This window comes from Nycticebus coucang, chromosome 2, assembly GCF_027406575.1.
Source record: "Nycticebus coucang isolate mNycCou1 chromosome 2, mNycCou1.pri, whole genome shotgun sequence".
Lineage (NCBI taxonomy): Eukaryota > Metazoa > Chordata > Mammalia > Primates > Lorisidae > Nycticebus > Nycticebus coucang.
The window spans coordinates 27693706-27706708 of NC_069781.1; the positions used below are offsets into that span (position 1 = coordinate 27693706).

The 13003-nt window shown below is 41.1% G+C and overlaps 1 protein-coding gene across 7 annotated transcripts in view; it reads right to left on the reverse strand.

The window, feature by feature from the left end:
• Positions 1-7337: 7337 nt before the first annotated feature.
• The window catches only part of PALM2AKAP2 (PALM2 and AKAP2 fusion), a 524781-nt gene continuing 519115 nt past the window's right edge, over positions 7338-13003 (reverse strand). For all 7 annotated transcript variants that reach the window (XM_053566186.1, XM_053566193.1, XM_053566191.1 and 4 more), the window contains one exon: positions 7338-11437. In XM_053566186.1, coding sequence (XP_053422161.1) covers positions 11339-11437 — 99 coding nt within the window. In that variant the 3' untranslated portion in view covers positions 7338-11338. The remainder of the gene's footprint in view (positions 11438-13003) is intronic.

Consider the following 13003-nt stretch of genomic DNA (forward strand, 5'->3'; position numbering starts at 1 on the left):
TCAGTAGAAAAACTCTGGTAACATGAATAATCAGAATAGATCAAACCCCCCCACCCACCCAAGGAAAGATATAGCAGATGTAACTTGAAGATCCCATTCATAAACAGCTGGCCGAGATGTCAGAAATCAAATTCAGAATTTGGATTGCAAACAAGATTAATAGAATGGAGGAAAATTTGGAAGTACAAATTCGAGGAGCAATTCAAAAGTCGGAATTAGAAATTTGAGGAGAAATTCAAAAGTTGTCTCAAGAATTTAACAAATTTAAAGACAAAACCACCAAAGATTTTGATGCACGGAAGCAAGAATTTGCAGCCCTCAAAGATCTGAAAAATACAGCAGAATCCCTCAGTAACAGAGTGGAGCAAGCAGAAGAAAGGATTTAAGACATTGAAGACAAAGCCTTTGAACGCTCCCAAACTCTCAAAGAGGAAGAGCAAAAACAGATCATTCTCTCAGAGAGCTCTGTGATAATTCGAAGAAGGTTAATATCTGCCTCATTGGAATCCCTGAAAGTGAAGAAGTGGCCTCGCAAGGCACAGAGGCCCTTCTCCATGAAATAATGAAAGAGAATTTTCCAGACATACCAACAGATTCTGAAATTCAGATAGTAGACAGTTTCAGAACCCCACTGCGATTCAATCCCAACAAGACATTCCCCAGGCATATCATAATTGACTTCACTAAAGTTAATATGAAGGAGAAAATTCTCAAAGCAACCAGATGTAAGAAATTCATTACCTACAAAGGGAAGAATATTAGAATGACTGCAGATCTCTCTGCTGAAACTTTTCAAGCCAGAAGAGGGTGGTCACTGACTTTTAATCTCCTAAAGCAAAATAACTTTCAACCCCAGATCCTGTATCCAGCTAAACTGAGTTTCATTTATGATGGAGAAATTAAATACTTTAATGACGTTCATATGTTGAAGAAATTTGCCATAACCAAACCAGCTCTTCAGGATATTCTCAGACCTATCCTCCATAATGACCAGCCCAATCCTCTACCACAAAAGTAAACTCACTCAGAAACTTTTGATCAAACTCCAACTTCCACAGTGGCGAAAGGATTAAAAATGTCCACTGGACTTTCGAAAAACTTGATACCCAAAATTTTGCCAGACTTATCAATATTCTTCATTAATGTGAATGGCTTAAACTGTTCTCTAAAGAGGTACTGGTTGGCTGACTGGATACAAAAACTCAGGCCAGACATTTGCTGCATACCAGAATCACATCTTACCTTAAAAGATAAATATAGACTCAGGGTGAAAGCATGGTCATCCACATTTCAGGCAAATGGTAATCAGAAAAAAGCAGGTGTTGCAATTCTATTTTCAGATACAATAGGCTTTAAACCAACAAAAGTAAGGAAGGATAAGAATGATCACTTCATACTCAATATGATGAGATCTCAATTATTAGTATCTATGCACCCAACCAGAATGCACCTCAGTTTATAAGAGAAACTCTAACAGACATGAGCAACTTGATTTCCTCCAGCTCCATAATCGTTGGAGATTTCAACACTCCTTTGGCAGTGTTGGATCGATCCTCCAATAAGAATCTGAGCAAAGAAATTTTAGATTTAAACCTAATCATCCAAAATTTTGATTTAGCAGACATCTACAGAACATTTCATCCCAACAAAACTGAATACACATACTTCTCATCAGCACATGGAACATACTCCAAAATTGATAACATCCTAGGTCACAAGGCTAACCTCAGTAAATTTAAAGGAATAGAAATTATTGCTTGCATCTTCTCAGACCACATGGAATAAAAGTTGAACTCAATAACAACAGGAATCTGCATACTCATACAAAAACATGGAAGTTAAATAACCTTATGCTGAATGATAGCTGGGTCGTAGATGAGATTAAGAAGGAAATTGCCAAAATTTTGGAACAAAAGGACAATGAAGACATGAATTATCAGAACCTCTGGGATACCGCAAAGGCAGTCCTAAGAGGGAAATTTATAGCACTGCAAGCCTTCCTCAATTGAACAGAAAGAGAGGAAGTTAACAACTTAATGGGATATCTCAAACAACTGAAAAAGGAAGAACATTCCAAACCCAAACCCAGTAGAAGAAAAGAAATAACCAAAATTAGAGCAGAATTCAATGAAATTGAGAACAAAAGAATTATACAACATATCAATAAATCAAAAAGTTGGTTTTTTGAAAAGGTCAATAAAATAGATAAACCTTTGGCTAACCTAACCTGGAAAAATAAAGTAAAATCTCTAATCTCATCAATCAGAAACGACAAATACAAAATAACAACAGACTCCTCAGAAATTCAAAAAATCCTTAATGAATATTACAAGAAACTTTATTCTCAGAAATACGAAAATCTGAAGGAAATTGACCAATACTTGGAAGCACGTCACCTTCCAAGACTTAGGCAGAATCAAGTGGAAATGTTGAACAGGCCCATATCAAGTTCTGAAATAGCATCAACCATACAAAATCTCCCTAAAAAGAAAAGCCCGGGACCAGATGGCTTCACATCAGAATTCTACCAAACCTTTAAAGAGGAACTAGTACCTATATTACTCAACCTGTTCCAAAAGGTAGAAAAAGAAGGAAGACTACCCAACACGTTCTATGAAGCAAACGTCACCCTGATCCCCAAACCAGGAAAAGACCCAACAAGAAAAGAAAATTATAGACCAAGATCACTAATGAATATAGATGCAAAAATATTCAACAAGATCCTCACAAACAGAATCCAGCAACATATCAAACAAATTATACATCATGACCAAGTCGGTTTTATCCTAGGGTCTCAAGGCTGGTTCAATATACGTAAAGCTATAAGTATAATTCAGCACATAAACAAATTAAAAACCAAACCATATGATTCTCTCAATTGATGCAGAAAAAGCTTTTGATAATATCCAGCATCCCTTCATGATCAGAACACTTAAGAAAATTGGTATAGAAGGGACATTTCTTAAACTGATAGAGGCCATCTACAGCAAACCACAGCCAATATTGTATTGAATGAAGTTAAATTGAAATTATTTCCACTCAGATCAGGAACCAGACAAGGCTGCCCATTGTCTCCACTGCTCTTTAACATTGTAATGGAAGTTTTTGCCATCGCAATTAGGGAAGAAAAGGCGATCAAGGGTATCCATATAGGGTCAGAAGAGATCAAACTTTTGCTCTTCGCAGATGATATGATTGTATATCTGGAAAACACCAGGTGTTCTACTACAAAACTCTTAGAAGTGATCAAGGAATACAGCAGTGTCTCAGGTTACAAAACCAACGTTCATAAATCGGTAGCCTTTATATATACCAGCAATAGTCAAGTTGAAAAAACAGTTAAGGACTCTATTCCATTCACAGTAGTGCCAAAGAAGATGAAATATTTGGGAGTTTATCTAACAAAGGATGTGAAAGATCTCTATAAAGAGAACTATGAAACTCTAAGAAAAGAAATAGCTGAAAATGTTAACAAATGGAAAAACGTACCATGCTCATGGCTGGGAAGAATCAATATTGTTAAAATGTCTATACTACCCAAAGCAATATACAATTTCAATGCAATCCCTATTAAAGCTCCACTGTCATACTTTAAAGATCTTGAAAAAACAATACTTCGTTTTATATGGAATCAGAAAAAACCTCGAATAGCCAAGACATTACTCAGAAATAAAAACAAAGCAGGAGGGATTACGCTACCACACCTCAGACTATACTACAAATCGATAGTGATCAAAACAGCATGGTACTGGCACAAGAACAGAGAAGTAGATGTCTGGAACAGAATAGAGAACCAAGAGATGAATCCAGCTACTTACTGTTATTTGATCTTTGACAAGCCAATTAAAAACATTCAGTGGGGAAAAGATTCCCTATTTAACAAATGGTGCTGGGTGAACTGGCTGGCAACCTGTAGAAGACTGAAACTGGACCCACACCTTTCACCATTAGCTAAGATAGACTCTCACTGGATTCAAGATTTTAACTTAAGACATGAAACTATAAAAATACTAGAAGAGAGTGCAAGGAAAAAACCCTTGAAGACATTGGTCTGGGCGAGTATTTTATGAGGAGGACCCCCCGGGCAATTGAAGCAGCTTCAAAAATACACTACTGGGACCTAATCAAACTAACAAGCTTCTGCACAGCCAAGAACACAGTAAGTAAAGCAAGCAAACAGCCCTCAGAATGGGAGAAGATATTTGCAGTTTATGTCTCCGACAAAGGTTTAGTAACCAGAATCCACAGAGAACTCAAACGTATAAGCGAGAAAAGAACAAGGGATCCCATCCCAGGCTGGGCAAGGGACTTGAAGAGAAACTTCTCTGAAGAAGACAGGCGCACGGCCTACAGACACATGAAAAAATGCTCATCATCTTTAATCATCAGAGAAATGCAAATCAAAACTACTTTGAGATAACATCTAACTCCAGTAAGATTAGCCCATATCACAAAATCCCAAGACCAGAGATGTTGGCGTGGATGTGAAGAAAAGGGAACACTTCTACACTGCTGGTGGGAATGAAAATTAATACATTCCTTTTGGAAAGATGTTTGGAGAACACTTAGAGATCTAAAAATAGATCTGCCATTCAATCCTATAATTCCTCTACTAGGTATATACCCAGAAGACCAAAAATCACATTATAGCAAAGATATTTGTACCAGAATGTTTATTGTAGCCCAATTCATTATTGCTAAGTCATGGAAAAAACCCAAGTGCCCATCGATCCACGAATGGATTAATAAATTGTGGCATATGTACACCATGGAATATTATGCAGCCTTAAAGAAAGATGGACACTTTACCTCTTTCATGTTTACATGGATGGAGCTGGAACATATTCTTCTTAGTAAAGTATCTCAAGAATGGAAGAGAAAGTATCGAATGTACTCAGCCCTACTATGAAACTAATTTAAGCTATAACCCAGTTATAACCCAAGAATAGGGGGAAGGGAGAAAAGGAGGGGAGGGAGGGGGAAGGTGGGCAGAGGGAGGGTGATTGGTGGGATTACACCTGTGGTGCATCTTACAAGGGTACATGTGAAACTTAGTAAATGTAGAATATAAATGTCTTAACACAATAACTAAGAAAATGCCAGGAAAGAAAAAAAAAAGGCTGTGTATTAGACTGTATTTATACTTCCATGTCTGGCATTGATATAAAAGTTTTTATTGTGCAAGATGTAAAAAAGAAAAAAAGAAAAAGAAAAATTCCCCATTTCACAGGTACAATTCAGTGATTTTTAGTAAATTTAGAATTGCACAACCATCACCACCATTTCATGATAGCATGGTTTCATCACCCTATTTGCAGTCACCTCTTGTTCCTTTTTGGCAACTGGGATGTCTGAACCACCTCCTCTTACCCTCTCCTGGGAGAAATGATCTTAAAGAGAAGAGCCCAGATAATGTTCATTTGAAAGAAGGAAGTTCTTTTTTTTTTTTTTTTTTTTTTGGTAGGGACAGAGTTTCACTTTATTGCCCTGGGTAGAGTGCCATGGCCTCACACAGCTCACAGCAACCTCCAACTCCTGGGCTTAAAGCGATTCTCTTGCCTCAGCCTCCCAAGTAGCTGGGACTATAGGCACCCGCCACAACGCCCGGCTACTTTTTGGTTGCAGTTTGGCCGGGGCAGGGTTTGAACCCGTCACCCTCGGTATATGTGGCCGGCTCCTTACCAACTGAGTCACAGGCGCCGCCCGAAAGAAAGAAGTTCTTTCCTGCTCCCGCCAAGATCTCTCTCTTCCCCCAGACGTGTGCTCCCATCACAGCCTTGGCCTTGCTCCCCAAGAGCAGCTCTCCTGGAGTACAGTGGGGGTAGATGGTGTAAGCTCACAGACAACATGTCTTCTTGACCTTGTATGTGAAGTTGACCAGGTGTGGTTCTGCGGAAAGAGCGATTTAGAGCAACACCTTGAATTAGAAAGCTCTAGTTCAAATTCAAGCCCTGCCATGTATGGTATGCATTGAACAAACCAACCTTCCAGAGCCCTGGGGTCCTCATATGTAAGTGGCAAGAAAGCAACGTAAATGCACCCCGTTCACAGGAAGCCTGCAAAGAGCCTGTTGCATTCTCAGTGGCATTCACGACATGTCCACTATTCCTAGAGTTTGATCAAATTTTCAAAGGGGACTGTCATCTCTCCCCACCCCTGCTGTCACCACTTGGAGATCGAAAAATGCCATCCCATGACAGGGTGACACAGGGAAGCCTCCAGATGCTCAGTGAAGGAAAAAAGGGTTGGAAATTCTGGGGAGAAAAGATTGGACAAGTTGCAAAGAGGGAGAGTTAGCAAAAGAGGCAGGTAGAAAGAAAGTGCAGGGTAGAGGAGGGTCTGGGGGCAGAGCAGACACTGAGAGCTGGGGTTGGGGGCTCAGAGTTGGGTTATGGGATAGAACAGCCGAGGCTGAAGGCACAGGAAGTAGAAGGGAGGGCAGGAAATTTGGGGAGGAAGTTTCCCCTGACAAATGTGTGCTCTTATTTTATTCATATATTTATTTTATTATTTATTTATTGAGACAGGGTCTCAGTCTGTCACCCAGGCTTGGCTGCAGTGTTGCAATCTTAGCCCAATGCAGTCTCAAACTCCAGGTCTAGTGATCCTCCCTTCTCAGAAGTTGAGATTATAGATCCACACCACTAAACCCAACTATCTTTTCTTACTTTTTGTAGAGATGGGGCCTCACTATGTTTCCCAGGCTGGTCTCAAACTCCTGGGCTCAAGCAAGCCTCCTGCCTTGGCCTCCCAAAAGTGCTGGGATTACAGGCGTGAGGCACTATGCCCAGCTTGGTTTGCTTTTTAAAGTCTGCAGTTCTCCATTCTTTGCAGAGGAGGGCCCAACACAGATGCTTAGGCTGTATTTCATTTAGAGCTAAGGAGTCACACGTGAGGCTAGAGTGCAGGGCTAGGCCTGCTGTTTGCCCAGCTGAGTTTGGCTTTGGAGTCTCCCTGAGCCCTCCAGGAGTCTTGTATCGTTTCTGTGGGCCCTGTCTGAGGCTTCTGGCCAGGGCAGCTGGGGACATTGAAAAGGGGCCTTGAGGACAACCTGGTGCCATGTTGCTCCATCAGCTGATGGCTTTCTCTGTTGCAAATGTATGGAAGCAGGGCGGAGGATGGCGAGCACAGTGAACACCTCTTGGGAGCGGGACACAACCATAAGAGGGAATTTACCTGCCAAAGGCAATCGCTGTAACGTAATTCTTTGTACCCTCAATGACTCCCCTAAAAACAGGTAAGTGTATGGAAGCAGATGTTGTCACGCAGAGTCAAAGGACGCTGGCATGCCACTGTTCAGCCAGGCTTTCTCCTTCCCTGTCACATAAGCAGCATCATTTATAAAAACACAACACACACTGGGTTTTAATGAGAAAATAACTGTATACTTGCATTGAATGCCTCACAATCACTATAAAACCAAAGCAGGATAATAACATTGAAGCAGTTAACATACACAGGAAAGCCGGATACAGAGTCTAATTTCCAAACACAGTATTGCTGCTTTTTTCCCACCCTACCCCCCACCAAAAAAAAAGAGCAAAAGAAAGAAAAAAGTCATTTGGGTAAAGAGCAACACAAAATCAAAATTGGCAGCTCACTGAATGCTTAAAATTCCGGAAATTGGTTCTGTAACTAAAACTGGATATAGTCACCATCTCTAACACTTAGGCTATTTTTTTTTTCAATACATAGTTTAATGAAATTCATTCTTTAGCTGGAAAAAAAATGTGCATTTGTCTTCAGAGACAAAAGTCAACACTGTCTCAGTGTTCCTTGTTACAGTTTATATATATGTGTGTGTGTGTGTATGTGTATGTGTGTGTGTGTGTGTGTGTGTATGCGGACACTGATTTATATACTGCTTATATGACTTTGCCCCGGGTGGGCAGCATGCGAGGAAACAAAGAGGCTAGTAAACTGCATTGCGTCATCCCAGCACAACACAGCCCGGCCTCCTGCCACTGACAGACCCTGTTTCCATGATTTCTGGATAAGAAAGCCAAGGTATGTCAGTAATTGGCTCTGGAGGACAGTGAGCGTCTATCAACACGGCAGAACGGAATGCTTTCTGGGAGGCTTTTAACAGCCACAGAATTTAAACACGTGTGACCGCTGAGATTAAACAAGCTGGGCTATTTGGGGGGTGGAGCCGAGCATCAGAGGGCAAGTTTTTCAGAAGCCTCTTTCTCTCAGTGGATTAGACAGGAATGACTTTCCTCCAGGGCTTGGTTCCATCTTCAGAAAGTTAAAGGGGTTCATTTGGGATCCCAGAGCCTAGCACAGTGCTATGTACAAAGCAGGGGGCTGGTTCAATTGTTTCTTGAATGAATAAAAACTCAGGAGCACAGAGAAAAAAAATCTGGCTATCCCTGGGTGCAATTTACATTTTAATAGGATTACCAGTGAGTGGAGCAAGAAAACAGACAGCGGTCATCTGGAAGGCAGCACAGGGGAGCTAGCGCATGTTGGGGATGTAGGGTAGGGGCCACAGTGAAAGAAAACAGCTTTGTGACCACTGGAGTCACAGAAATGATGTTTGTTTCCTTATGTGCACAGACAGCGGAGGGGGTGGGGGGCAAAGGCTGTCAGTTCTGTAACTTTGTTATTCCTTAAGCAAGTAAATGCTTCCCTTTCAATCAACTGTGGTCAAAGACCTCTTTGCCTCTAAATTGCAAGGCCTCCTAAGCTTTCCTTTTAGCTGCAAATTCTCTTCTCAAATGTAAGTTTCATGTAGGGAAAGAGTTCCCTCCTTGAAAAATGGGGGGAGTTTGTCTATATCATGCCTATGATCTCTACTGGATCCATGAGTCAGTTCAGAAAACATAAAGCACTTTCTATTTTTTTGTGTGACCCATAGACTAGCCTACTCTCTAGCCATCCTAACTGTCATAGTGCCTGGGGTCACATGAGGCTGCTGCCTCCTCTTTTCCTGTCCCCGTGTCTGCTGCCTTGGGAACACCTGATTGCTGGGTCCTCAGCCCAGGCACGAGGGACCTCTGGCTGGAACTGCTCAGGCAGAGATGGTCCTCTCTCCTGGGTACTCCCATTTCACCTGTTGGGATGTCTTAACACAACTCACTCTCCTGGGAATGACTGTCTCCACGCCAGACTCCCCACCATAAAATGAATGCTTTGCAGCAGAGATCTTACTGGTTTTGTGTCCCCAAGGGCTAGCACATTTTGTTGAAAATTTATTCAGAATATTCAGGAGAACAAACTATTTTAAGTTGGTGCCGACTGCCCATGTGTTATTTCAGCTATCTGTAGAGTCTACCTTTAACTTAAGAGATTCCCTTGGCAGTTTTGAAGGATCCTTATTCTTAAACAATTCCATTTTTTACTTCATGCCCACTACCTGCCTGTGAATAAACTTCCCCCCAAAGTCAACACTAGTCTAATAAAAGAAGCAAAGGTAATGTGCGTAACGCCTACATACAAATTTTGTGGAGCAGCTTACTTGTTAGAGCTTATGACATGACAATATGAAAACAGAAATGAACTTTAGTGAGGTCTGACTCAATTATTGCTTTTTAAAAAAAACATAGTTTTAAAACAAAGGAGAAAAAAAAGAAGGCTGTTTTTTTTTTTCCTTCATGGCCAGAACTGAAAATTTTCTCATCCAGAAATTCAATAACCAGGCACCCGGTTATTGAATACCCTTATTATATTGCTTTGAATGACAGAAAGATTAAAGCTGGCATCCTCTATCATACACTAAGTATGAATACAAGGCATGAGAATAAATAGGGTACGTTCCTAAAACATCAGCTTACAAAACTTGCTCAAAACTTTGCAGTCAGGACTCATGCAAATACCATGTTAGATCAATTTAATATTACAAATACTGCATCAGCTCGGTGCCTTTATATCCCTTTTCATAAAAAAGAAATTTTCACTCACTCCCATAGCTGGCAAATAGCTTTGGAGGAATTAACTGTACACCCAAGTGCCATGATCACTCTGGAATTTTCACACACACACACACACACACACACCCTTACTCATGGTATACACACCTTACACAAACACACAAAGGCACACACACGCAAGCACACACACGCACACCCATCTGTATGTAGCTGATTCCAGCCTGCACTTACATTTCTAGTCTATATTTTTCTTTGTATCACCCTGAAAAAACATTGGTTGCTCAGCAAAAATAGTATCTCTTCCTTCCTTATTTTCTTCCCATTTCTTTCTCCCTCCCTCCCTTTTTCTCCCTCTACCTTCATGACTTTTCTTTCATGTTTCTGTTTTGATTGACCCCAAACAATCCATTGTTCTTCCTACCTCTAAGGCCAACTTTATAGTACAAAATAGTTATAAACACCTTTTTGATTTCATGTTGCCCACCTCTCGAAGGCAGAGTTCGCACTTTTTTTTTTTTTCAATTATTGCCACTCTAAAAATATCCCCTACCATCTTGAACCAAGCTGTTCAATGTGTACAGATTGTATACATGTATATATTCCCCCATCCCATCATAAAAATAGTTGTTGCCCGTTAAATATAATTATTTTCATATGAAGAAACATAACGGTGAAAATGTGTTCTTGTGAATGGCAGATCAGTCAATATAGTGAAAGCAGACATGATCCTAAAGCTAAAATCACCCGTTTGGTTTGCCTTCCTCCCCTTTCCTCAGCCTCCGGATGTACAAGAGATTGTGTTTGCAACATGAAGAAAGCTTGTCTTAAAAATAAGGATTTTTATCGATTGCAATCATGAATTGTACCCAATTGATTAAAAAGAAGTAAATGTAAGAGAAATGGAATCCTGACTGCCTCCTCTCACAAGTGTGGAGAAGAGACACTATTCGTTTTATGGCTGCTGGAGAAAGTGGAATTAATACGACACCTCTGATGCTGTGAGTGACAGGTGGGACACGGGTGCAGAGAGACATCCCAGGCCTCGTGGACTCATGAGCCCGGGCCCTAGAGCTCTCTAAATGGCCCTATCACCACTGTTCTTCCTCATCACCCAGCGAGGCTGGTCTCTGCCCTGCCTATAGCAGCTATGTTGGTTTGCTGGTCAAGTCTTTGTCCTTTTGGATCAATTGCGGATTGGTCCAAATCCCAGACATTGAGATTCTTTGAGTCACAAAAAGAAAAAAAAAAAAATCCTTTCTCTTTTGACTCCTGGGAGTCAGTGTCTGATGAGTGGACTTCCTTATCGTTTTATTTCTCATCATTGTGTATTGCTGCTTCTGGTCTACGTAAGGATTGCTGAGTTTGTCTGCACTTTAATAAATAGTCCATTAAAATGCTTTGAGTTGTTATGTTCTTGGTTTCTTGGTATCCCAAGCACCAAAGGAGCTTCCTGGGTTGGAGAGAGTTTACTCGTTGCCTTCTTCCTCCTGGTTGGCATAGATCCCTGCTTCCCAGCGCAAGGCCAGTGCGCTCTTCCTTCGATTAACCCGTGTGGCCTCAAGGACCTGAAGAAAGAAGAGAAAAAATTACGCAGAGTTCACGGATGTTAATTATGTACACAAGCCAACTCCTCTCTTTCTTTCCTCCTTTCTCTCAACATGAGAGGAGAAAGTTAAAAAGTACCTAGTAGTGCTGGGAGGGAAAGAGATACTGGGAAAGCGGGAGATGGGAAGTTCTGGCTGTGCATTCATCTTGCAGGTGAAATTTATTTGCTAGTTGACCCCTAGTTTTCAACATAGAGAGATTTGGTTTTCATGACATGTTCTGCTAGTTTCTTTGAACCAGGTGTGATCCTACATCACATTTTAGATAACGAAGCAGACTTCTCCGTGCTACTGATCAGCGATGCCCAATAGAATTTAATGCAATGATGAAAATGTTCTGTATTTGTGTCACTCAACCTGACAGCCACTAGCAACGTGTGGCCACTGAGCACTTGAAATAGAGATAGTGTAGCTGTGAAGCTAAGCATTTAATTTTAATGTAAAGAGCTCCATGTGGCTAGTGGCTACCACATTAGACAGCATAACTATAGATTATCTTAGTCTCTTCATAAACAGAAAAACCAGAAAACAATCCCCAACAATGGGACCAGTGTGGATTTAATCCATCAAGCTTATTTACATAAGCTATGATCACATTTATATCATGAAAATCGAATTTGGCATAACTAAACTCAAACAGCCATTAAGTGGGAAATAAAAACAAAAAGCTTCTCAGGCCAATAAAAAGCAATCTCAGCATTTTGATGCAACTTCAGGCCCCTATATGCTAGTAAAGGAAATTAAAGGTGACAATAGCCTTCGGGTAGTAGGCTCACCACCACCAAGGGAGGGCCTTCCCCACCCACCCCACCGTTCACTGGAACAGTCTGTGATTCCTGAGAGGAGACCTTAGCCAATCCGTTCCAGCCGCAGTTTGATCAAGATGAGATTCCAAATGAATGACATTTAGGTGGCCAACATATGAGACATGCTTTTATTTCATGACACTGATGTATGTCCACCAATTTCTCTGGCATCAGCTTAGGACATATAGTTCCCGATTTTAAAGAAAAGTCCAGTCAGTAGAGCTCATATCAGCTGGTCATCCAAACAGCCATGAAGGTTTTGCTTATTCTAAAAAATAATCACTTAGGCAAGGGACAGTGCTGTTGGCAGCTCCAGAGAAGCAAGCAGATGTAGGTTACAGGCAGAGGTGGGAGAAGAGGTATAAGCAGATTTCGGATAGATGAAAGGTCTAGGGACCCGCTTCGACCTGCTTCTTTGCACCCTTGTCAAATAAATGGATCACCCATTCAATGAGCTTTCTTCTGGGACTTCTTCCCCATTCCTCCCAGCAGGGAGAGCTGGCCCTGCCATGTAGGATGTCCTCGGTCATGTCACTGAATGAATGATACTGTGTCATTAAGTGTGTTGTGTGTAAGCACACCGTGGTCACTCAATATCTAAAACTATCTAACAATAACAAATTAGAAAGAAAGCATGCTTCCAGCTTGGTATAGTTCAACAGAGGAATTTTCTGGTCTAATGTATACAGTAGCATGGAACGGAGACGCAGCACTGGACTGC